General features: G+C 35.6%; 1 protein-coding gene across 1 annotated transcript in view; it reads right to left on the reverse strand.

Annotated features, from left to right (window-relative positions):
* Scel (sciellin) overlaps window positions 1-27,483 on the reverse strand; it is a 104,169-nt gene that overhangs the window by 4,245 nt on the left and 72,441 nt on the right. The window contains exons 29-30 of the mRNA XM_027941563.2: window positions 25,209-25,317; window positions 23,167-23,269 (exon numbers count right to left, since the gene is read on the reverse strand). Coding sequence (XP_027797364.2) covers window positions 23,167-23,269; window positions 25,209-25,317 — 212 coding nt within the window. The remainder of the gene's footprint in view (window positions 1-23,166; window positions 23,270-25,208; window positions 25,318-27,483) is intronic.

Below are 27,483 nucleotides of genomic sequence, written 5' to 3' on the forward strand. Positions count from 1 at the left end.
ATTCAAGCTTCATAGAGTATAATTTTCAGGTAATTATACCCTATCAAGTTTCATACAGTAGTAGTTATAATAGCAATAATAATAATAATAATTCTGTTTTTTGGCAAGCTATACTCATAAGAGCCCTTTTAAATAAATACTTATTACATGTCTATTATGTTCAAGTCAGACTGCTATATGACTTTTAAAAAGTAAGACAGTGTCTCCACCAAGACCTTATCTAATTAGAGAAAGAAGCATGTAAACTAACTATAACACAAGACTTAGTGTGATAAGAATCATGACAGATAAAAAATAAAATCATGACAAATCAGCAACATAGGGAGTAACATAGAAGGAGCAATTTTGGCTAAATATTTGGAGAGGCCTTCATGTTGAAATTAACATTTCTTTGGATCTCCTCATCCATCTGTGAGGCATTAGGGTAAGTATTGTGATATTCATTCATCAATCGTGATATGGGATGTATCAAAACAACAGTAGAAATAGGATAAACCACCCAGCTTTAATTCTTAATATTATTACCTCTGAGTTAGTTTTCTTTCTTTTTTATTAATAACTCATCTACTGTTGCCATCATAAAGAAACTTTCTACAGTTTTTCTTAAGAGTATTGATACCTACTAAGTTCCAGGAATTACTCTAAGTGCTTTACCCATAACAACATATTTCATCATTAAATAACCCTTTGAGGTAGTTATTATTCCTATTTTATAAATGAGGAAACTGAGGCATAGAGAGGACAATCTGCCTTAATTACCCACCAGTAAGTGATAGAGTTAGGATTCAAAGCTAGGCAGTCCCACCTGAGAGTCCAACCTCCAAAGCTGTACTATCTCTTTTCAGGACTCAGGCAGCACCTAACAGAGTACCGTTTTTGTTTTGTTTTGGTTTGATTTTGGCTTATAAATAAAAACCATTGATAAATACAACTGCAGCACCCCAGAATGCCTTCAATAAAGTATAATTCATTAACAAGAAAATATTACTGGAACTTTAAAGGTCACCAGGCACAGACCAGAAAATAGTAAGCTTCCAAGATCAACAAAGTCGCCAGTGCTGGTATAACATTTTTGACAGTACAATGCCTCTTCATTCAATGCTTATTTCCCAGCCAATGACAAAAAACAGCACAATTATCACTGGGCTATTTTGCATTTTTGGCCATTTGGATTCTTCAAATGCCAATGCCACTCTTAAAAACACTGAAAAGAAATAATGCCACAGTCTGTGTCAGACCTGAACAGATCCAATTTTGGTTTGGAAAGTGCTTTAATTTTTTAAATCATAAAATAAATAAATAAATAAATTCAGAAACTTTTTACAAAATCAAAGTTTAAAAAAAAAAAAACTAAAACAAATAGACTTTCTGGACAAGTTTTGCTTGTTTTGAAAGCGAGTACCTAACACTGCTGAAGTCTTGAAGAGTAAGATCATATTTAAAACTCCTTTAATGTTTTTTTTTTAACTTTAGAAGAGAAAAAATAAATCTGATAGAATTTGAGATTTGCTAGGAAAAAAAAAAAAAACTTGTCATTTTGACTACCATCACACTGGATGCCTAGAGCTTTTGAAGTATATGTATTTAGAACAATTTATTTTCTTGCCTTCTTCAAAATGTTTCTCTCACCATAAAATGCAATGTGATAGATCTAGCTTTCTTTAATTCAGAAAAGTTAGTTTTCTTTGGTAATTTACAGAGCTTTTATGAAACTTCCTTGCAAAGCATCACAAATACACAGAAGTGATAAAAACCAAAGCCAGAAATCTTTTGAAAGTCTATGTGACAGGGTAATATGGTACGGAAACAGGCCTTCCTGATACCGTGGATCTTTTAGGTCCCTTCACAGCCCAGGTACAGCTGCAAGGGAGTGACTCTAGAGTCTTAGTAAAAGCAATACCCAGAGGACAGCATGCCAGTCTCTGCCACATCATCACATTCTAGAAGTTGTAAGTCACTCTCAAGTTTCCAAAAGTTTGTTCAACACAAACCTTTCAATGATTGTGTGTGGTCTGTACACATAATTAATTTTCAGAAAAGAATAATAATTATGTCATAATGAAGCCATATTTAAAGTTAGGTAGTCAGTGTAGTTAGGTAAATCGGGTCTAATATCGAGTGAAATCTAAAATGGAGGCCATGAGAATGAATTCCCGGAAAAGTTGAGCAACTCTTGAAATGTTAATGAAGTCTAGGAAACAGCCCCCAACAGATTTGAAGATAGCCTGTCCCAAAGAAATGTTAATGAACAGCAAACTTGAAGATGCTACCTCAAGAGTCCTTCCTGCCCAGATTACTTCTTTGACCCACCTGTGTCCCACCCCTCGGGCCTTCCTACCTACATTCCATCACCGAAAACTATAAAAAGGGGAAACAACCGCCCTTCCACGGATTCCATCTCTTGGGTCCCCTTCTTCCTCCGGGAGAAGTCTTTTCTGCTGTCCTTTAATAAACTTCTAATTTCTACTCTGACCTTGCCTCGGCGTGCTTCTTTGGTGTTATACTTCAACATTGGGGAAGCAAGGACTCGTCACCGGTCAACAGCGGTAAACAATAATGGGATGACCTGTGTTTCAACTACAATCTAGGATCATCCTAGATCCTCACAGAGACTATGATCATAATTGTGTCATCATGATGACATGTGCAGTCAGTCATGCTCCACAAGGTGTTGGTTCAGCCAACAATGGACCACATATATAATGGTGGTCCCATAAGATTATGTTCTCTGGCAACATTGTAGCCATCTTCATTTGTGTAAGTATACTCTGTGGTGTCCTCACAATGATGAAATCATCTAACAACCCATTTCTCACAATGTGTCCCCATTGCTAAGTGATACATGACTGCATATTCTCATTTTTTATCTTCAAGAAATAGTTTACCTTCAGAAAGAAAGATGTGTCCCTCAATCATCAACAAATGCTTTATGAAAGCTTTGGTTGTCCTCACCAAATCAGAATGCAAAAACCTCAAAGATTAATGACTGCTAACTAAATGATGCTCCCATGTGTGAAATAGGGGAGAATTAATTATTAGGACAATTTTCCAGCTTTATAACCAGTGTAAAGTCTCTGTTTTCAGACTCTGAACTTAATTTGATGGTATTCGGAAGCAAGTTTTATTCATACACGGACAACAGTGTCTAAAAGCTCCCAGATGCTACTAGAAAACTAGAGACAGAGAAAACAACAACAATAAAACACACTTTTAAAAGATCAGACTCATTAAGGGATTAGGCCAACAGATGGCAAATGCAATTCCAAAGAAGAAAAACCAAAATAATTCAGCATGTAGAAGACAGAAGTTCTGAAAATAACTGTGGAAGCTTAACTTAGAAAAGCAACGGTGGCAATAAGTTCCTTTGATGCTGTTGCGCTATGCAAGTGGACAAAAATCAGAGGAAGTGGGATGTGGGCCTCAGAAGAACTGACATCCCTGCTCAGGTACATTAGCCAAGGGGGACCTCACACCATCTCCAAGCTTCTATAATTGCCAAGGAAAGGAAAAAGGATATGGGTCAACTGTGTTTTAGCTCATACAGTTCCTGCCTCAAAGTGATGAAAATTCATTCCAACCACATTCATCAACTGAAACAAGTCACATGGCAACACATAACTTCAAAGAACAGCAATCATGCTGTAGAAGGACTAGAAATAGTAACACTGCCCATTGCAATAGTCCCTTACATAAATATTTTCTGTTACTGGTAAAAACATAAGGCTAAGATTTGCCTTGAATATTTTGGTTGCTTCCCATGAATTTTGGAATCTCCTGTTTTTCTGGTTGTTTGTAAATTTATTGTGATTATGTCTTTGACTCATGTGTAACTTAAGAATACAACTTTTTGCATGTATATGCATGTATTTTTTTATTTTTAATTCTTTATTTGTGCTCTAAATAAAAAAATCATGATGTATATGTTACATTTGGAAGATCTTTCTTTGTGATTTAGTATGCTATCAATACATAGAAATATTCTGTTCATACTTTAGTATTTTATATAAATGTATATATATTTGTTAGGTGAAGAGTGTATGTACACATATATAATATACATAAATATATAACATTTATCTAATCATAGTATTTATATAGGTATTTAACTTGTGTATATTTGTTTGAGATTAATTGTTTATGATACCCAGATTTTCTTGTCAGCTCTGAAAGAGAAGTATTTAAATGTCCTATTATGGTAATTACATATGTTCCTTGGTTGTATTATATCCTTTTGCATACATGTCCAAGATGTCTATCTTGTCTATAGAGGGTTCTATTTATTCTTTTGTAATTTCAACTTCGTCTTTTAATAATTTTCCCTTAAAATATATTCCACCTAATAGTAACACATTAATATTGCTAATCTGGCTTTCTTTCAGGGAGTATTTTTAATCTTCTGATCTTTTAATGTTGGTTTGTTTTAGAAGCAATTTGCATAAGGTACACATAGCTGGATATTGTTTTCATCTGCTCTGATGCTCTCTGTTACTTATTAGGTAAATTCAGTCTCCTTGTAAATGTTATGATTCTTGATGTTTCTGGGTTTCTTTATGTCATAATGAAGCCAGATTTAAAATTAGGTAGTCAGTGTAGTTAGGTAAATCGGGTCTAATATCGAGTGAAATCTAAAATGGAGGCCGTGCGGAGAATGACTCGGGAAAACACAGGACAACTCATGGAATGTTAATGAAGTCCCAAAAGGCCCTAGGCCAAAGTCCACCTCAAAGAAATGTTAATGAACAGCCCCCATCAAAAAGGTGCTGACTCAGAAGTCCTTCCTGACCAGATTACTTTTTGGCCCACCTGTGTCCCACCCCTCGGGCCTTCCCACCTACATTCCATCACTGAAAGAACTATAAAAAGGGGAGACAACATCCCTTCCACGGATTCCACCTCTTGGGTCCCCTTCTTCCTCCGGGAGAAGTCTTTTCTGCTGTCCTTTAATAAACTTCTAATTTCTACTCTGACCTTGCCTCGGCGTGCTCTCTGGTGTTATTCTTCAACATTGGGGAAGCAAGGACTCGTCACCGGTCAACAGCGGTAACAATAATACTTTGTTTTGTGTTCACCAGACTATTTTTTCCCTTTTTTTGCCTCTTTTCTACCCTTTCTTGGATTTTTAAATTTACATATTTCATTTTTTTCTTCTACTGGTCTGAAAGATATGGATTTTATTTCTGTTATTTGAAGTTACCCTTTAGCTTTTAAGATTAATGTTTGACTATAAATTTTCCTAATGAACTTTTAATTTATTTCCTTGTATGTGTAAAACAGGGGCTTTAGAATTCATTGGGCATTTCTTCCTCAATATCCTTATTAATTTTTTAAAAAATCAATTTATACTTTCAATTTTTTTCTTTGATGCCTCTGGGTCTTTTTTTTTTTTTTGGTTGTTTTTTTTTGGGGGGGGGGTACTGGAGATTGAACTCAGGGGCACTGGACCACTGAGTCACATTCCCAGCCCTATTTTGTATTTTATTTAGAGACAGGGTCTCACTGAGTTGCTTAGTGCCTCACTTTTGCTGAGGCTGGCTTTGAACTGGTGATCCTCCTGCCTCAGCCTCTCAAGCAACTGGAATTACAGCGTGTGCTACCATGCCCGGCATTTGTTTGCTTCTTTTTTTTTTTTTTTCCTCATTTGTTCATTTTCATTAAGGTTCTGTGTGAAACCCTTGAATGAGCTTCAGCAAAATATAAGATTTTAGATAGATGATTTTGAAGCCAGATTAAAGTTAGGTAGTCAGTGTAGTTAGGTAAATCGGGTCTAATATCATATCTAGTGAAATCTAAAATGGAGGCCATGCTGATAATGATTCCCGGAAATGCAAGACAACTCATGGAATGTTAATGAAGTCCCGGAAAGGCCCTAGGCCAAAGTCCACCCCAAAGAAATGTTAATGGAACCCAGGAAACAGCCCCCAACAGAGCCCATCCCAAGAAGTGATAATGAAGTCCTCCTGCCCAGATTATACTTGTTTGGCCCACCTGTGTCCCACCCCTTGGGCCTTCCAACCTACATTCCATCACCAAAACTATAAAAAGGGGAGACAACCGCACTTCCATGGATTCCACCTCTTGGGTCCCCTTCTTCCTCCGGGAGAAGTCTTTTCTGCTGTCCTTTAATAAACTTCTAATTTCTACTCTGACCTTGCCTCGGCGTGCTTCTTTGGTGTTATTCTTCAACATTGGGGAAGCAAGGACTCGTCACTGACCAACAGCGGTAACAATTTCTCCCTAAGAATTTTCATGATACAATTTTATTTCTTCTGGCATCTAATGATAATAAATCCACTTGTAAATTATCTTTTCTCCATAGTGTATGTGTTTTGCTGTGTTTTAAAAAAATTTCTTTAGTGTCTTTTAAAAAAATTTTTTTAGTTGTAGTTGGACACAATACCTTTATTTTATTGATTCATTTTTACGTGCTGAGGATTGAACCCAGTGCCCGCCTCACACATGCTAGGTGAGCACTCTATCACTGAGCCACAATCACAGCCCCGTGCATTTTAGCTCTATTCATCTGGAGTATATTTTCAATCTGACAGTCAATGTCTTTCATCAATTCTAAAAATTCTCATTTTTTCCACTCTCTGCTTATTACTTCTGACTTTTCCTCTATTCTCTTCTTCTGGGATTCTATATGTGCATTCATTCACTTTTTCTTTCATACTCATCTCCATATCAATATCTCCATATCTCCTACCTGACATTTCAAATATTTTTCTCTTTAGCACTCTGCTATATTCTGGGTGAATTCCCTAGTATCACCTATAATGCATTCATAGTCTTTTGATTATTCCAGTTTATAGTTTATCTAGCCTACTGAGTTTAAATTTATTTTGTATAATTTCTTATTTCTCTGTAATGATACTATTTTTTACATATCTCTTTGATAACTTGAAACATATTTACCCTAAAATTCTTTTTAAGTATCATTTTTATTTTCATTGTTTTTAAAATTTGTTTTAGTTGTAGATGGACATAATGCCTTTATTTTGTTTTTTTAATGCAGTGCTGGGCATTGAACCCAGTTCCTCACATATGCAAGATGAGTGCTCTATTACTGAGCTACAAACCCAGCCCCTTTTATTTTCATCTTGTCTAAAATTATTTATCTTTCAATTCAGTAATGCCTTTTTATTCACAGAGAATATGTTCCAAGTTCCCTACTGGATGTCTGAAACCATGGAGCGCTATTATTCCTATACACACCATATTTTCTCCTATACATATGACCTATGAATAGGTTTAACTTATAAACTAGGCACAGTAAGAGAGTAACAAAAAACTAAAAATAAAATAAAGCAATTTAACAGTATACTTTAAGTTATATGAATGTGCTCTTTCTCACACAAAATGTCTTTTGGTACTATAGAGCTTAGCAATCTCAACAAACATTTTTTTTTATAAAGTTGAGAACTTTCACCTTTTCACTTTAAGGAAGCACTTTATGACATTTCTTTGTCATATCTGATTTGTTAACATCTCTATTCTTATATTTTAGAGGTCATTATTAAGCTAAAAAGGAACACAAACACTGCAATTCTAGGACAGTGGATCTGATAACCAAGCCATCAATTAAGTCACTAATGGGTAGGTAGCGTACACAGCATGGATACATTGAACAAAGGAATGGTTGTGTCCCTGGCATATGAAAGCAAGATGGCATGAGTTTTTATCACACTATTCAGGAAGACACACAATTTAAAACTTACATATTATTTATTTCTAGAACTTTCCATTCAATACTTTCAGGTTATGATTGACCACAGGTAACTGAAACATTGGCAGGTGAAACCATTGGTGGCAGAGAACCACTGTTAATTATCCTACTCGTGATCCTTCTCAGTGTTAATTTTTTTCATATGTTTTACAATTTTGGTTTGACTTGGTGTGGCTTTTCCTTTCTCTCTCTTCCTCCTACCTGTTTAGAGGTTTTATGATTGCCTTAGCCCAGTCCCTAGGACTCCCAGCCTGAACCCAAATCCTCCTTGGATGGCTTAGGCCTCTCATTGGATCAGAATATTGAGACTAGTTTAAGATTAGATGATTTGTTTGCCAAGCGTGGTCATGAAGGTTCAGCTTGTCCTGATGTCTTCCTTGACCCTCAGCCTCATATGCTATAGCTTTGGGCAGCAACTGGCAGCACCTTTCCCTTCTTTTCCTCCTGGGGTGAAAGGAAAGGAAAGGAGGGAGGTGAGTGACCTGTTCCCTAACTCATTTACCTCTCCCTGGCCCTGGTGTCCTCACTGCCTTTTCAGCTTTTGCTACTAAGAATGACAGCCTGGGGCTTCAATCCCACCCTTCCCTTCAGTTCCTGGTCCATAAAAAGGACTACTCTAATTTAATTTATTTCATTTTATTTTTTATGGTTTTCTGTTTGGTCATGGGGTCTATGGGTGGCTCAAAGTATGAAGCTTGAATGCCATTTTGATAAGAAGCCTACACTCTTTTATTATCTGCTTTAAAAACCTGAACAGTGCATCACCAGCCCACACCATGCTCTCTCTGGATGTCACAGCTCCAGCCCAACACCAGCCTCCAATGCGCCTTAACTTGGCACATCAGCACACCTGCCTGCTCAAAGAATGAGAAGAAGCTGCAGTGGTCTTAAGCGACTGCCTCTTGTATAAAAACAAAAAATAAATTACAGAAAACAATTTTCGCATAAAAAGAAATATGATCTTCTTGCATTCATTGGTTTGATATCCTGTATCGTTCTGGAAAGATGAACTGGGCCACGGTTGCCACTCTCCTGTCTGCACTACCTCCTAGAAGTTACGTCAGGACTCGTCTCCACATCTCACCATCACTTGGGAAAAGCTGATAAAAATAAGGCACCAGCTTACAAAACACCAAACCAAACCAAAAAAAAAAAAAAAAAAAAACCACTGTTTAATACTAGTTGCAATGGATTTTGAAACCTAGGATAAATGATAATTTTAAAATAAGCAGTTCAGAGTCATACTTGTGATGTTTCTCTTTCTCTCTTTCTTGGCAAAGAATGAAATGGAGAAGATGAGGGAGGTTTACATTTAAACTTGTTTTAAATTTTAAAAAGCTGTTCTTTTAAATTTACCATCTGTTACTTCAGTACTTCAAAGTGGCTATGGTAACTTTTCAAGGATGCCAGACAGAACCAACTCATAATCGGTATGGTTTGACCCCTACTGTGCCTTTCTCATGGAGGGAGACATACTCATTGTGAGTCTTGTCACATTAAGAGTTTCTTTGCAAATACGTTAGCCTTCTGGTTAATGCACAGAACAGATAAGAATTAGCTATAGACATTCTCATAAGTCATTTGAATTATATAAGGTGCTAATTCTGAGAAGAAAATTTTTCCATCCTCCTAGCTAGACCTCAACACATAATATTTTTTAATATTTTTATATAAATCCCATATAACACTAAGTAATTATGTTTAAGATGTGCAATTATTCTTTGTTTCAGAAAGAATGACACACATCAATCTGCCAATTTTCAGATTTCATTATTCCTTGGAGATACTTTTGAATTGAAGAAATCACCAGAAATACATTGTAGATGGTAGTGTTGATATGGTTATTTGAGGCTGTGATGTGTGCACTGTTCGATGAAACAAATGAGGGCTCTGTTTGTGTCATTGAGAGCTGGTATTACCAGGACAAGAGAAAGATATGCACTAAGATGGATGAGTTTAACTTTAGGGTCCTGAATTGAATTGGACTGAATTAGAATATCAGCGTGAATCCATTCATCTTTCTTTGTAAAAGAAAAAAATTAATCTTAGCACTATCCGCTGAAAAAACATAGAGACATTGACCAACCCAATAGCAATAAGTAACCCTATTGCCTAGCTAGTTTTTAAATATGATGTTTCACTAAAAAATACAGAATTCTTAAAAAAAAAAAAAAAGGTTGATCTTAGACCTAAGGTAGGAAATGTATGAGATAACCCTGAATATTCTTCCCAAAAACTTAGTAGAATCTGTGTCAAAAGGATTCAGGATGATTCTGAATAAGCTCTCCCTGTGGAAAGATGGGACAATTTTAGAATCAATACAAATATTAACTATATAGATTAAACTTGCAATATTCCCAAGACATAGAAATACAGGGGCTGAAAAACATGTATAAAACAAAACAAAATAAAAGTACACACAGCATAAGTTCTCTGCAAGTGACCCAGAAGCTGCTGCTGTTGCCATTCGGTCCATGATCATTTGGCCCTGTTGCTTTTGGGTCTGCAGTGACCCGTCATGGTGGGAGAATGCCTCAGAATGAAACCCCTCACCCCATGGCTGGGAAGCAAAAAAAAAAAAAAAGAGGCAAAGAAAGGGATTAGTGTCTCCTGTCTTCTTCAAATGGTTGTCCTAGGTGACCAGAAGATCTCCCACCAGGCCCCACTTCTTAAAGTTTTCATCAATTTCCAATAGTACCAAGCTAGAGACCAAATCTTTAACACTTGGACCTTTAATGAACATTTCAGATCCAAACTATGGCATTGTATACTAAAAGAAATAAGAGCATATTAACCAAATGCAATATATAGTAATTGTTTGAATCATAATTCAAACTTAAATACAAAGAGAACATTTGTAGCATAATTTGGAAAATGTGAGCATTACCTGGACATATGAGATTAAGGAATTATAGCTGATTTGGAAGATGTATCAATGATACCATTATGTTCTAAAAATCAAAACATGGTAAATGTAGCAAGTGTACCATATTAACTAACATTGCCTTAGTCTCCTAAGAATGGGATTAAGTGGGAATAGAGTTAGGGATAGAAGAGATTAGGGTTGATGGTGTAAGGAAGGAAGATTTATTGCTTCGTTTTGCCAGAAAAGTAAAGGGTATTTCAAATTTTGTTTCAATACATCCAAGAAACATGCATAAAATCATTTTTTTTAAAAAATGAATGGGTGAGTTGTAAAGGCATCTAGATAGAGGGAAAAGTTCCTTTTCTCTAGCTAATTTTTCTTGACTAAAGAAAGTTTACTGAAACTTCACAATGGATTTAAGCATCTTCACATATGTTAGAATTGACGGAAGTCTCAATACCTTACGAAAGAGTTAAATATATATCCATATGCCTGCCTGTATTTTAGAGTTTTGTATTTGTTAAAATTTGGTAGAACCTTTAGGGATTTTTTCTTCTTTTGCTTCATCAATTAACCATTCAGGATGGAGTTGGAAGACAATCATATGAATAAGAAATAACAAAGAAAAAAAAAGAGAAATCTATGAGGCTGAATATTTTCATGCTTACACATTATAATTTTCCTTCCTGTGGCACATATTTCCTTTTCCATATAAAGTAGAATGGAATTAAACAGTTTGACTATTTCTATGGTATGATCGAATTCTTGAATGATACTGCATCCACTTAAGAATTTTTAAAAAATTTCCCAGGATGTGACATCTCTGAAAAGGTGAGATACATCCTGAAACACATGTATGTAAATTACCTGGTGCACAGTTGGTACCCAGTGAGTAAAAGTTATTATTGTGTCAAAAAGTTATCAACATGGGTATGGACTTTATTATCCCATTTTCCTGTCTATGAAAGAAAATCTGATGGACACCTCTTCTCCTCTTTTAAAGGGAAAGGATAATTTTGTGCTGAGTTTCCACCTGAATCCGTCTACTGAACAATGTGATCCGAGAGAAGAGCAAAGAGGAGGAGGGCCTGATAAGAGGTGTTGTGTGGGTGGTTGGGCTGGGGATGAGGAAAGCAGAAGAGGAAAAGTGGACATGGAATATTATTTGGATCCCCTCCAATGTCTTTTGAGAAGCACTAGTAGAAGATGGAATTCTTTTTAAATTCAAAAAGGTTGAATTCCCCTTTTTGAATTTAGCACTATTATGGTACTGCAACCTGAGCATCTCTGGATTGACAAGGTTTACTTATTGGTTTAAAGTTGTATAGAAGAGGATTAACCTGGCACAAAGAGAGATTGGTTTTTTGTCACAGACTCCTAGGAGGAAACTTCTGAGCCTTTGGAATGTCCTGCCCGCCAGGATGTGTGTCTGCATTTGCCTGGGGCCTTGGACCATCCCGGATACTGTATACTAACAAGGTAATTTACAGAGGGGACTTGGGGCCACACAGAATCAGCTCTACCTCTGGATGGGCTGGAAATTAAAGGCAGCCATGGAATTTGACAAGCCATGTCTATATGACTAAAACACAATAGAAACTCTGGACACCAAGGCTTAAGGGAACTTCTCTGGTTGAGTCTACTCAGAGATAGGTATCTTCACGTATCTTTGCTGGGGAAATGGTTGCTGTCCATGGAACTGCCCTGAGGGAGAACAATCAATGTTCAGCTTTTAGTGTCTCCTGGACACTGCCCTTATGCTCCTCTTCCCTTGGCTGATATTCATCTGTATCCTTTTACTGTAATAAGCTGCAGTATGAGTAAAACAGCTCTTCCAAGTACTGTGAGTCCTTTTAGTGAAGGATCTAAATTGACAGTGGCCTTGGGGATCTCTCCGATTTGTGGTTGTATCAGAAGTGAAGGGGTCTTGGAGCTTTGCAAAAGTGTACTGTGAAAAAGTATTTTTACACACTAATGTAAAGTCAAAGTATTTTTTTTTTTTGAAAAGGCTAGAAGTGGAAAAGGGAGCCCATCATTTAGGAGGGAATGAGTCTACAAGTGCATATTTCCAGAGGAAATATCAGAAATCATGGTCAAAATAGCAAAATATGGAAAATAATATGACCTTTAAAGGAGTAAATTCTAACTTAAAGTATTTTTTACAATAGTGATAAATCTAGTAAATGGGAGGCAAAAATGCAAGATACATGTTACTTTGATAAAGTTTTTATTTGGCCCCAGGGATTTGATGTTTTAAAGCATTTCCTGCTTCAAAAAGCTCCGGAAGTACTGTAAAATTAACTAATTCAACAGTGACACATGCAGAGGACAAAAAGTAACTTGTGAAAGAAGAAATCTATACACATCCAAGCTAGGATGGAATTTAGTTTGCAAATGTATGGCATAAGGGCTGGGATTGTGGCTCAGCAGTGGAGTGCTCTCCTAGCACATTCGAGGCCCTGGGTTCAAGCCCCAGCACCACATAAAAATAAATAAATAAGGTAAAGGTATTGTGTCCAACTACAACTAAATAAATAAATAAATATTTTTTTTAAAAATGTATGGCATAAAATTGATCTAGACAAATGAAAACCACAAGTTAACTAGGAGTTAGCAGTGTGTCATTCTAATTCTAAAAGTTAAGAGAATACTACAGTATCCAAATAAAAGAACGGCATGTAAGACTTAGACTGTCACAGCATTCTATTCTAGTAAGATAATTTTTAGATTATTGTATTCATTTAAACCCCATATGCAGTGAAAGAGACTTCAGTTTGCTAAGTTCCGATCTTAGTTTTGCCCCTAGCGAACTGGCTGATCGTGGAACTGATGGTGATCATAGGCCCCTAACTCTCTAATATCCAGATCCTATAAATTGGGGGCATCAAGTCAGGATCCTATTCAAATGATCATATAAGTCTAAACTCTTTTATTCAACAGGGAAAGACATGATTAAAAATGAGTTAGGGGGACCTGGGGTTGTGGCTCAGTGGTAGAGCGCTTGCCTGGCACATGTGAGGCACTGGGTTCAATCCTCAGTACAACATAAAAATAAATAAATAAAATAAAGGTATTGTGTCCATCTAAAACTAACTAACTAACTAAATAAATGAGTTAGAAAGATCTAATGACAGTGTTTTTGTTTATAAAGAAATTAGTCCTAGGAGGCTATCTATGGATTACCACCCACCAGCAAGTAACCAGTCATAGTGTTAGGGTTAGGCCCTGGGCTCCCATTATCCATCATCTGTCTTTCTTGAGTAATGAAACCCTCAACACATATTAGCTGGTGCACAGCTAGAAGCTACATTTCACAACCTTCCTTGGATATAGGTAGGACTAATATGAATAGCCACTTGGACATGAAAGGAATGGGGCAGCTGCTTCATCACAGCTGTGCTCTTTCTCTTAGAGGCCTAGTGTGGAGCTGGTGAGCCAGCTTTGACCTAAGACACTGGAGGATGGCAGTGCAACAATATGCTCTGGACAATTTCTTGCTTTGCTGTGAAAAACTCATGTTTGAACTACTGTAGTTTAGAGGCTCTTTTTTACACTTGGTTGTGCTCTAACTTATATGGAAGATGGTACTAGAAATCAGGTGCGGTCAAACAAGAGTCTAAAACACATGTCGTTGGCTTGTTACTGATGTGGTGGGCAATAAAAAAATAAGTATTGCAGGTTGGAAATCTAGTAACTCTTATTATGCCATAATAAAACATTTGGCCATATTCTCATGTACCTTGGCATCTGTGGAGCCCATACTAGGAAAAGAGAATGGAAAAACCCAAGATATGCTGGCTACTCCTTGACTGAGAGTCCAGTGATTTGGAGTGTAATCAAATTAGATAAGCTAACTGCAGCTTTCTGACAAAAAACAAGAGACATGTTTGTTTCTCAGAAGCTGCATCAGGACCTTCCATGAAATGCTCTTCCTCAGACAATGGAATGACCTCATCAGCAAAGGTCATTGTGTTAGCTTTCTGTCACTGTTACAAACATCTGAGATAAGTCAATTTATAAAGACAAAAGGTTTATTTGAGGGGGGAAATATATATAAAACAAGCCCAAAGCATCTTCTAGTGTTGAGAATAAGGAAGTACTCAAATGCACAGTGCATGCAACACACAAACACACAAAATAATGTGGATATGCTGAAGGGAATTGGAAAAACTGGAACAATTTGAACAGGAAAATAAATAATGTACTATGGAATTGTAACCCCAAACACTAAATAAATATCTATGTGTTCAGGCTGGTGTAAACAAATGATAAAGAAAGAAAGAAGAAAAGAAAGAAAGAAGATATAGCTCCCCCATTCATAAGAATGCCCCCCCAAAAAATTATGTAGTTACTCCATCCTTAAGGAGATGGAGCAAAGCTCTCCTTTCTTCAAGTATGGGTGGTGCATAGTAACTTCCTTCCAAAGAGCACAGTAGGGAAAAGGTGGGGGAAATAGTGACTTTCTAAGAGACATCTGGCAAACACTACCTCAGCCAGGTGGTCAAGATCTACATGAACAGCAACAAATCAGATCACTAGCCTATCCCCTCCCTATGGCACAGTCCTGCAGGGCATAGCAGAACACTCCTGTAATCCAGCAGTTCAGGAGGCTGAGGCAGGAGGATTGCAAGTTCAAAGCCAGCCTCAGCAACTTGAAGGGGTCCTAAGTAACTTAGCAAGACCCTGTCTCAAACTAAAATATAAAAGGGCTGTGGATGTGGCTCAGTGGTTAAGTATCCCTGGGTTTAATCCCAATACCAAAAAACAAAAAATAAACAAACAAACAAAAAAAGAAGAAGAATGGCACTATACTCTGTGGTTTCCTCCTCAAAACCCATACCCCCAATCTAATCATGATAAAAAAAAAGTTAGAAAAATCTTCAAGTAATAAGGTCACCAGTAAAAACAAAGTCTGAGAAACCGTGACAGGTAAGAAGAACCCGGGGAGACAGGATAGCTAAAAGGTAATGTGGTACCCTGGATGGATCCTGTAATAGAAAAAGACATTATGTACTAAGAAAATCTAAATAAAATGTGGACATTGGTTTATAAAGGTTTCATTAATTATAGCAAATATACCATATTAATATTGAATATTAATAATAATTTTTAGACTTCAGCCTTTCTAATAAGCATGTAGAGATATTTCATTGTTATTTTAATTTGCATTTCCCTAATAACAAATGTTGGGCATCTTTCATGCACGTATTTGCCATCTATATATCTTTTTTGGTGAAGTGTCTACTCAGATCTTTTTGTCCATTTTTTAATTAAGTTTTTTTTTTTTTATTGTTGAGTTTCAAGAACTAATTGTACATTCTGGGATAAGTTCCTGATAAGACAAGTGTTGACAAAATATTTTCTTCCGGTCTGTGGCTTATCATTTCATTCTCTTAACAGTGCCTTTAACACAGCCTATGTTTTTCATTTTAATATATTTTAACTTTTCAAATTTTCTTCTACAGATCATGATTTTTGTGCCATATCTAAAAACTCTTTGTCAAGCTTAAGGAAATGTTGAACTCTCTTCTTTTTTCTAGAAGTTTTATAGTTTTGCAGTTTTACATTTAGATCTGTGTTCCATTTTGAGTCAATCTTTGAATCTTCATGAAATATGTCAAGTAAAAATTAATCAAGTATATTTGTCTCAATATTATTTTAAAACCTGTCCATAAAATAAATAACATCCAATAATATTTTAATGACAAAAATATAAAAGATATAAATGAATTCTACTGTGTAAATTATCAAAAGACAAAATTACAACAGACTTAAAGATCTCAGTTGGCTTTTGTGATTCTAGAATCAGACAATATCTCATTCTATTTTTTTTTTTTTTTTGAGAGAATTTTAATATTTATTTTTTAGTTATCGGCGGGCACAACATCTTTGTTTGTATGTGGCGCTGAGAATTGAACCCGGGCCGCACGCATGCCAGGCGAGCACGCTACCACTTGAGCCACATCCCCAGCCCAAATATCTCATTCTATAAGATAGAATAGAATGAGTAGTTTCCCAGCAGCTGAGCAGAGGAAGTTGAGCTTTTGGACAGAAAAGGGCTAAGAGAAGAAACAGAATAAACTTGTGAATTGGTTGTTTCAAAGTTACTTTGGTTGTAAAGGTTAAATCAGAAAAGACTTCCTAATGATGCTGCCTAAAATTGGCCTACTATGGGATTTGGCTATTATCTCTCTTCTGTTTTCTCAGAAGTTCAAATAAATAACTTAGTTTCAACTTGTTGATTTGGAGCCTCAGCAACAACAATTCCTTTTTGGTGTGGTCCAGTGCAGAAAGCTCCGTCCAAAGCAATTGTCTCTTGTGAATTTTATTTAACATAACATATATAAACATATAATCTTTACTTAATGATAATTATATTTAACAATCAATTATAAAACTACCATGACCTGCCTTCTTCTTCAACATCTTCTCATGTTCACTAATTCCAGCTTCCAGCCAGTCTTTCTATTCCTGAATCACACCAAGGTCACACAGGACCTAGAAAAGAGGAGCCTAGACAATTTCCTGTGGGCGATTTTCAGTCCAATTTGTGTTTAGGGGCCTCAAGGAGGTCTAACATTCAAGAGCCTTCCCTTTTCACTTGGGGAAGGAGGTGCAATTAGCAAATTGTAACTGTTAAGAAAGGTATACCAAGATCTTGATGTTCTTTTCCACCAGATACATTTATTCGTGTTTCAACAAGGGAAGAGAACATGGAAAAATTTATAAAATTCCCGTGAGATGTTTCTTCTAGATCAGAAGTAATACTACCCTACTGTTCAGTGTTTCTGTCTGAAAATCAAAAGGGATCCGACACTTAGTGCCCCCAATGAGATGAGGAAACATTACCCACCATCCCTTGCTTCCACTCCAGGTGTGGGCTTACTTCATACCCACTGGTCCCACCTCAGTCACTGAAGTGTGTCTGTGGGCTCCTTTGCTCAGGTGAGCAACTTCAACATTCAGGACTAAGCAGCCCTTTGGTGTAACTCACCCTTGGCAGAGAGTTGAAAATAGTCTGAGTAACAGGTCAATACTGTTTTGCAAGGGGAATAGAGGAGCCTTCAAAATACTTGGACTAGTCTATCTCTTGGCATTTGAATTTTCCATCTCATTATGTTTAAAAGAAGCAAGAAAGGTTAGGTTTAGCCCAGAAAAATGGTCGGATGTCTGTCAAATCTAAGACATCACCTCCTAGAAAACTCTTCTCCTGGCTGGTTGGTTCTTATTTAAGTATCTCCTCTTCATCTTACCACCTCATTTTTAAAATTACTCCATTCAAACAGTCACTGTATTCCATTTCCTGTGTGGGTCTTATTAATATCAGAATTATAATATTAATTTTCTTTCTGTCTTTCAAACTGCTCTTCTACTTGCCTTCCTGCTTTAGAATGTAGTTTATGAGAGCAGGGACTTAAGCTGTTTTTTTCCACCACTAGGACTTGGAATGAACAAAGTTCTCAAAGAAAAAGTTGAAGTTAGTTAATATAACAGAATGAATGAATGAATGAAAAAACGATAGATTATAAGCTGTGCATCTTTTCCTCCAGAGAACCTAAAACAATAGGTATTTAAATGCATTAATAAGAAAAATGCATCAAAAGGAATGTAGAAGCCAATGAAGCTAAAAGGTCTTTCCCAGATGGCATTTATAAAGCAATGATGGTGTCCAGTTTCCTCTTACAATGAAGAAAGCTAAAATCATTACCTAATTTATGCATTTTGAATATTTTAATAATATCTCTCAGAAGCCATGCTTCTCAAATGCCAGGTAAAAGGTCCAGGAAAAAAGGGTCAGAATGGTGTCGAATTTTGGTATTATAATAAATTCAAATGAAATTCTCAAGTATACATAAAACATTCAAAGACCCTTAGACATCTAACAAAAGAGATCATATAAAAATAGGGTGATGGAGCTGGGGCTGGCTGGGGCTCAGCAATACTGCACTTGCCTGGCATATGTGAGGCACTGTGTTTGATTCTCAGTATCATATATAAATAAAGGTCTATCAACAAATAAAAAATAAAACTAAAAAATTTTTACAAAATTGGGTGAGCACCAGAAATAGATTTATAGACCCATGTGATGTTTGAGCTGAGGGCGCATTAGAGAGCCCCAAATTTTAAACAAAAGGGAATAAAACTAGTAGGGAAAAGTGCTGTGGAATAGGTGGGATTCTAAAAGCACTTTATTTACATTGTACCAAAATAACCATTCCACAGTTAAAAAAAAAAAAAAAAAGAAAAACACTATCATTGTTATTTTGCCATGACATAGATCTGTCACTTGTTTTGATAAAGCTCTGAATCAAGTTGAGCAGGAAAATGTTCCAAACAGTCATGATTGTCTTCCATAGTAAACGAGTCACCACCAGCAATGACAGCCAGACCACCTCGTCACTCCCAACCAGCTAGCTGAGTGATCGCAATCAAACAAGTAAAGATGTACAGATTCTTGAGTGAATTCTTATTTCTTGGCCTTGTTTTAAAAGTGCATGCTATTTTAAGAAATTCAGAACAAAATTCTGAAATTGTTGTATTTCTTTTCTTTAGTTCTCTTAAAAAGATACTCTCATGATGAAACTATTATTTCTCTTTCAGAGACATATTTTAATTAGCAATAGAATTCAGGACTTGGTATCCCTAGATTTAGGTACTTGTGTCCAGGACAAGTATGTAAATCATAACATAATTAATTGGCTGCCAAAAAAAAAAAGATCTTCCAAGTTGTTTTAGGAGTCCGTCATTTCTATTGTGACAATAAACTCAGACATAATGAAGTGGTCTTGATGAATCGGAAACCCTTCTCTCTTCACTTCATTTTTATTTCATTTTTACAACAGCTTTGGGTTTGATTTAACACATTATTGCAGAAGAAAGCATCCATAAAACAGCTTTAGAAGAGTGAGAAATGTGTTCCCTTTAGGTTTTTATACTTTAAAATGGTATTCAGATGATTTTTAATTACTACAAAAGCATTGAGATGTTAATACACTTTGTAGAAAAGGCAGGGATGCTATTTCATCCATCCTTTTCTGCAGTGAATTTCAACTCTAAGAAAATTATTTCTTTTGATTCACTCTGATAGCATGTAATAAAAGAACAATAAAACATATGGCTCAATTACCACCGCTTCTCATCAAGCATGAATTAATGAATATCAAATTATTATTAATTGTTTTTTCTGGCTTCTTCTCCATAGGACAATTATACATTGCTGTATTTTGATAAGCACTTTGTGTTTAACACTTTGTGGAACAGACTCTAAGAGGGACAGATGCATGATATTATAACACAAGTCAATCATTCTTTGAATTTATCACCATTTGCATTATACATGGTCATCCTTTAACTTCCCTAGTTTGTATCAGTTTCTCAAAACTGCTTAAAACCTCCCTAGAATTCTACCTGCACCTCAATTAAACTCCCTTCAAGAAACAGTTGGTATGTGTCTGCAAAATAGTTTATAACTTCAATTTCTCACTAAGACTAGTTTCTCACATAATTATTGAGTTTTCAATTCCTTCAGAAAATGTTCTTTAAAAACAGAAGCTATAGCTTAAACAATTGAAAAATAACAGCACCTCATAGAATGTAAGACATTGTGCTAAGTATAATTGATAAAACATATGTTAGTGAATAACATTTATAGACACACCACTAAAAATTCTGCATACTTGATAGTTCATTTTATTTTTATAAGCTTTCTGTAAATACAAAGTGCTACATAATAGGTATGTATGTAGAATGTGTTTGTAATCCATAACAATTACTTCTCATAGATTATTTGTACACCCAGACTTTGAAATGCATGCAAAGAAAATTTAACAAATTATAGCATGTAATTATATATGTTATATGATTTTACCTATTATCTATAAATCTATTTCCTTTTAAAAAATAGTCTATAAAAACTATTCTTCTGATAAATTGAAGGATGATATTAAGGTCAAATTTCTCATATGTCCCATGTAGTTCAATAAACTTAACAAACACACATACTGACATATTTCTAACAAGCAAACCCCAAATTCTAGAATCAGAGAACCAGAGTAGCAAAAAGAGACCTTAGAAATCATTTTGTCCTATGCCCTTCATGTTACAAATAATGTCACAGAGATCTAGAAAGTTTAAGTGATTTTCTAAGGTCCATATAACCTTTTATGTTGACATCTTTGTGCAAAACTTTATAAGAAAATTTCTACCGGCATTTCTTTTGCAGATAAAAAAAGCATATGTTACTTTCTGTAGTATATTTGTCAAGATTTCCATAATGACTGTGAATCCAAATTCTCAGTGGAATAAAAGTGAATAAATGAGAAATTTGGTAATAATCAAAACCATAATGCACAGCGAACATATAAAGCAGGGATGGACTTTTGACATTGGTTACTATAACCACCCGAATTAAATATATATATATATATATATATAAGTTCTAGATGGACACAATACCTTTATTTTATTTATATATTTTTATGTGGTGCTGTGGATCGAACTCAGTGTCTCACACATGCTAGGCAAGTGTTCTATCACTGAGTCACAACCCCAGCCCCCCAATTTTTTTAAATCACTAAATCTAACCAGATACAAGGTGGTTGTTTTATGTATTTGACCTTACTGAGGGGAATTAGATTATTTATGCAATAGCAGACTTGTTGATTTTATACAAGAATTAATCTTCAGTGTAAAAGCTTTTCTAGATTACATACTCTCAAAACTTGTAACTTTTAATTTCTTAATGTTTTTCATCTTGATTTCCATGTGCCATCATCACTGAATCCATTTTGCTGAAAAAAAAGTAAAAAAAAAGTTAGATATACAAATTCAGCACAAAAATAAGTCTACAATTAAGATTTTAAAAAACAATCTTTCATCTAGGAGAGAGTGGTGGATTAGGCATTCCACTTTTCCTTCCACTCCTGAATTCACTGATGTCCCTTTGGGCCACATGTGAAGTACCAGATATCAGATATGCATATTCATAAAATGCTTGAGAGTCATCTTGTCAACTTATATGTACTATAAAAAAATGCAGTGCCTATGAAGTGTACATGGGCAGGGGGGAAGGCACAAAGTCTCAGTCCTTGTGTAACCACACCCCCTAAAGTGTCATGGATTCCCGGGAGACAAAGTTCTAGAGCTACCACCATGCATATCAAGACCTATGATATAATGTTGGATCAGGCTACGGCTGCTAAATTAGAAAGAAAAGCAAATATGAGAGCTGTTTTGGAGAAGCAGAAAATAGAAGAAGTATGAATATAATTAGGTTTATTCTTGTAATTGATTCTGCAGCCTGATGGAACGTGGGTTTCTGAATATTTTTCAGAGCATTTTCCAGATGTAGCCTCCCAATAGCTCATTAAGCTCACACATTTGTCATCAAGCTCCGTACTTTGGATCCCATGTAGGAATCCCAAATGTTCCTCTTTTCATTCACTGTGTCAACAAGACAAGGAAAAAAGTGTTGTTCACATTCTCTTCAATCTCATTTGGGTTATTTTATCTACTTATTATTAAACATAAAAATAAAATGTAGATACTGGCTTGTAAAAGTTGATCAAATGTCAAAGGACTTTATTTTGCTAATTTATGTCCTCTGTTCATCTTTTCAGTCAGCTTTTATACCTTTCTCACTTAGTTTATAGAAAATGTTCATTGAAGATACATATCCTTAATGGTTTCTCCTCACATTATCAATGTTAATTATGAGTCTAAATTATACTAATATTTGATCTATATTGTCAAAAACATTTAAATGTTATATTTAATAAAGAATCAACTCTATTTATTTTTCATTTAAAAGTAACATTAAGGGCTGGGGTTGTGGCTCAGTGGTAGAGCGCTTGCCTAGCACATGAGGCACTGGGTTCAATCATCAGCACCACATAAAAATAAATAAATAAATGAAATAAAGGTATTGTGTCCATCTATAACTAAAAATATTTGAAATTTAAAAAGGATTTATTATCAGGCACAGTGGTGCACACTTGTAATCCCAGTTACTTGAGAGGCTGAGGCAGGAGGATTGCAGGTTCAAGGCTAGTTTCAGCAACTTAGAAGGACCCTAAGCTATTTAGCAAGATCCTGTCTTCAAAATAACAAGTAAAAAGTGCTGGGAATGTAGCTCAGTGGTAAAGGCCCTGGGTTCAATTCCTAGTACAAAAAACAAACAAAACAAAAAAAGGCATTTACAATACTGACAAAATTATCTAAAAAAAATACATTCAAGTGTAAATGTAAAAGGTCACTCACAGAAATGGACTTCAGTTTAAAAAATCAATTTATCAGCAAAGATCTATTTTTGTTTGAAAAAATGGGAAATTTTTAAAAATAAATGATTTCTTTCTTTGTTGTATCTATGTCCTATGTAATATCAGAAGATAATATAAATATTGACTGATTTTATACCAGTAACAAAATATTATCATAGTATAACTATATGCTGCTAAATTGTTAACTAAATATAATTAATTAATAAAATATCTTACTTTATTTCAATAAATCATTTTCAACAATATTCAATGTACATTAGTAATAAAAGTGATTGTTCCTTACAGATCCTGACACTTACCCAGGACCTTGGAGTAGCAAGGTTCACAGTGTATTGTCTGTCTATAAATCCAAATACTGTCACCTGCTTGTAGATTTTCCAAAGGCTGTTTGCATATTTCACACTAATGGAGAAAAGCATAAATATAAAGTTTACATCATAGATTAAGTCTAGATTCTTGGAGGAACAAGGTAGAGAAGCCTTTTCAGTTCATTCAAGACCACCTTCCATAGCCTCACTCCAACGCAGCCTCAAAAAACACCACAGGAAATTTGAGAGTATCCTGGTCCTATAATCCATGTGGAAAACTTTTCAAATGGACTCTCATATCCTCTTTCTATCATGCTGGTATATTTCAGGGACTATCTACCACTGAAGTTATCTACTTAACTCCCAAGGGAGCAGATACAATAGTTTTTATATTGGTTATGCCAAGGACAGGATGTTCACCCAATATCTCAAACAAAAATACAAGGTAGCATTTATGGTTTTCTTACATAAGGTTTAGGAGGAAAATTTATTCTGAGTTGTGTTGGGTGACAGAAGCAGGAACAATCTGGCCTCTCTTTTAGACCCTTCCACTACTGATTGGCTGAATTCCAAGCATGAGGCAGGGGCACTAATTGCTCTCAGAAGTGGGTTCACTAAAGTGAATTGTCATTGATTACTTTGACATGTTTAGACCAGTTCAGATGGCTCTCTATTACCATGGCTACAGAACAAACTATCTTTTTCTACAAGTGTGGGGAACCTTTTTATTCTCAGTTTTGTTTTATAATGACATTGGAAATGGTGTCAAATCATTTAAAATATAATAAATGAAAATTGTTCCTATTTACCAAAAGCAATAATCAGGAGAATTTTCTCTCATTTATAAAGTTTTATTCATAATAATTTGAAAGAAAGAGTTATATACTTTTATTTAATTGAATATATTTAATAATAGGAAGCGATTGCATATTCTTATAATCAAATAATTATTCAATCTTCATAATATATTTTTATAATCCTCTATTGGGTGAGTTTTTCTTTGTTCAAAATAATGCACCAAATTTCTGATTGCTTTATGTTACTATCTGAAGGTAAATGGAGGAGTAACATTCAATTCACTAAGTATTACATCTATTTGGATTAGATAATTTGTATCAATCATAGAATGCCCGCGCTATAACTACCCATAGATTTGGATAAGTGGCTCTCAATTGGCTGCATATTAGTTTTCAAAGTACTAATGCCCCCAAATTATCTCTGAGATTCTTGGTTTAACTGGGGCTTGTCCCAAGCATTCTGATAATTTCCCTTAATCGCTTCAGATGATTATAAGATGCAGGCAGCATTAAGAACAACTGGTCTAGTCAACAGGTAAGGAAATAGTCCAAGGCAATCTAGATGGTTTCCAAAGTCACTCAGTCATAACTAGTGGCAGAGGCAGAACCAGAAGTCAGGTCTTCAGATTCTCAGCTCAGTGTTTACTCATGCAATTACACCCAAAGCTGTCACGTTGACCCACCCAATGTCATTGCTGAGAAAAAAAATAGCTGATAGAAACCAAACTCTGAAATACTATGCTAATGAATGTCTACTATTATTTATTAAACCACAATTAATTGCAATTGATCATAGGCTCAAAAGCAGATTGAGTTTTAACAATTGTTAAACCCATCAGGCCTAATTTCATGATGAAAGAGTTGCTTGCTTTCTTAAGTTTATTCTCCTCTTTTGATTTCATTATATATTTTTATGCAATATGTGAATTATCAAAATGTTGCAGAAACTTTATAAAAAGAACAAGTGTTTATCTTTTTCACAGACTTAAATCTCTTGGGTAAGAATGAATAGATGTGTCAGTAATCAACTCTAAGCCTAAAACCAAGATAGTAATTTTAAGCCTTTGAGGTTTAGGCTACAGAGCTCTGAGAAATATGTAAGTTGTGCATTATTAATGTGAATTATAGAGTTTCTGAATGCTTTCACTTCATTCCATGAATTTTAATAAATAATTATTTTAATTCCAGTTATTATGCCATTTAACATTTAGTTAAGTGTAATAAACACATGTTTACCTTAAAGCAAGTGGAATGGCAGCAAATCTGTAATTCATCTAAAATCATTTTCGTTTGTAAACCCAAGGGTTTGCGACAATAAGTACACATATCTCTTTCGATGACTGACCTGTAGAGATATAAGCAATTAAAAATTAAAAAGAAATTTGCTATCATATAAAAGACAGAAGTCATGTAGAAATAGTATGTTACTTTTTTAAATTAAATTATTTATTTATTCTAATTTGTTATACACAATGGCAGAGTGCAATTCATTTCACATTACACATAGAGAGCACAATTTTTCAAGACACTAATGGTACACAAAGTATTATCACACCATTTGTGTCTTCATACATGTACTTAGGGTAAATTTGTGTCTTCATACATGTACTTAGGGTAAATTTGTGTCTTCATACATGTACTTAGGGTAATGATGTCTAACTCATTCCACCATCATTCATTCCCCTTTGCCCCCCCACCCATCCCTCCCTCCCCTTTGCCCCCCCACCCATCCCTCCCTCCCCTTTGCCCTATCTAAAGTTCCTCCATTCCTCCCATGCTCCCCTCACCCATCACCATTATGAGTCAGCATCCTCATATAGGAAACTACAGTAAAATAAAAAAAAGTGCAGAGTTTACTTATTCTAGTAATCGAATTGATTTTCTAGTTACCCCTAAGATGATGTCAAAGAATTAACATGAGGGAAAGTCTCAGATTATTAAACCATTAGCAATCAAGAATGCATCTGAGCAGGACAGAGATATTCAGTTTCCCTGCTAAAGTAGGTTATAAGGACCTCTTGAAGCTGGAAGAGGGCTTTTTAATTATTAATTTACCTCTATCAGTTTACAGATTACATGGGGAAAGTATGTTACAGATTAATGTAAAGGTTTTACACTTGAAATATTCAATAGGCCCCAAATAGAAATCCATTCAAGGGTGTGTTTATAAACTCACAAATGATGGGTCTATAGTGCTCAAGGACTCCAAGGTCTAGAGTCACCACCCAGGGTAAGAGTCAGATTTAGGGATACCTATCATGACAAAGTTTATATTCTACAGGAAGATATAAAATTTGATTAGTTTTGTGAAACTAATGTAAATGAATTATAGATGCAATCAACAGAATCCAAAAAAATTTAGATCATACCAGAGCATTAGGAAAGGATTCTTTTCCTTTTGTAAGGTCTCAGGAGTGTCTTAAATCACACCAAGTAGTATTTATTGGATTTGAGGCTTTAGCACACCCACCTGATATTTCCAGAGTAGGATACTTCATGGATCGTGAAATAAAAATAGCCAATACTTGTATAGTGCTTAACATGTGCGGTGTATTTGCCCAAGCCTGCGTATAAAAATTCAGTTACCCTTCACAACATTACTGAGAAGTCAGTATTGTTATTTTTAGCATCACTTTCTAGAAAGGGAAACTGGGGCAGAGAAAGGTCAGTATATTGCTGCTGTCATGCAGCCAGTGAGTGGCTTTGAATGGAGAGTTTAGGCCTACCCATGAGGCCTACTGGGTTCCCTGTGTTGACAAGAGCTAGTCATGCCCAGAAGCCACTATGGTGTCATCAAGCCCATGAGTGAAGCAGAGAAGAGGGAAAATAGGAGGAAGAGAAAACCAGAGAAGAAAGGAATTAAAGTAGATAAACCTTTTCTGGTTTTATACTTTTAGTCATTCTAGCAATTTCTTGCTCATGCCTATGTGCATAAGTAAATATTTTCCCCTTCACTTCATTCTCTAACTACTCACTTATAGATACCAGGCAAATATTTCCCTATGAATTACCCATTTATATACAGATGTATGTACATGCACACCCAAATTTCCCATTTGTGACTATAAGCACTTTAACAGCAGAAAGTATGTGCTTTATATCTGCTGTCCATTCCACAGGCACTGAGCTAGGAACTGGGAGTACAAAGAATGGCTAGATGGTGTCCTCCTATGAGAAGCTGTTTCCCCTGGGGAAGCCAGACATGTGACTCAGTGATGACAGCATGACATGGATATGAGGGAAGAGGAGCGTCCACTGAGGAAGCAACCAATGCTGGGAGGAGTCAGGAAAGGCTTGTCCAAAAAGTGCATATGGTTAGGCTTGAAGATGAAGGAGCTCTCAAGGTGGGCTCATGGGGTTCATGATAGAGGAACCAAGCACAGTGAACAAGATAGATGGAGCTGCTCCTCCCTGAGGGCATTTGCAGTGATTGACCATCTGCCAATGTTCAGCAGGAGCAGATTCTAAAAGCCCACAAAGAATGTGTAAAAAAATTGGTCTTTGTTTTATA

Source organism: Marmota flaviventris, chromosome 4 (genome assembly GCF_047511675.1).
Source record: "Marmota flaviventris isolate mMarFla1 chromosome 4, mMarFla1.hap1, whole genome shotgun sequence".
NCBI classification, from domain to species: Eukaryota; Metazoa; Chordata; class Mammalia; order Rodentia; family Sciuridae; genus Marmota; species Marmota flaviventris.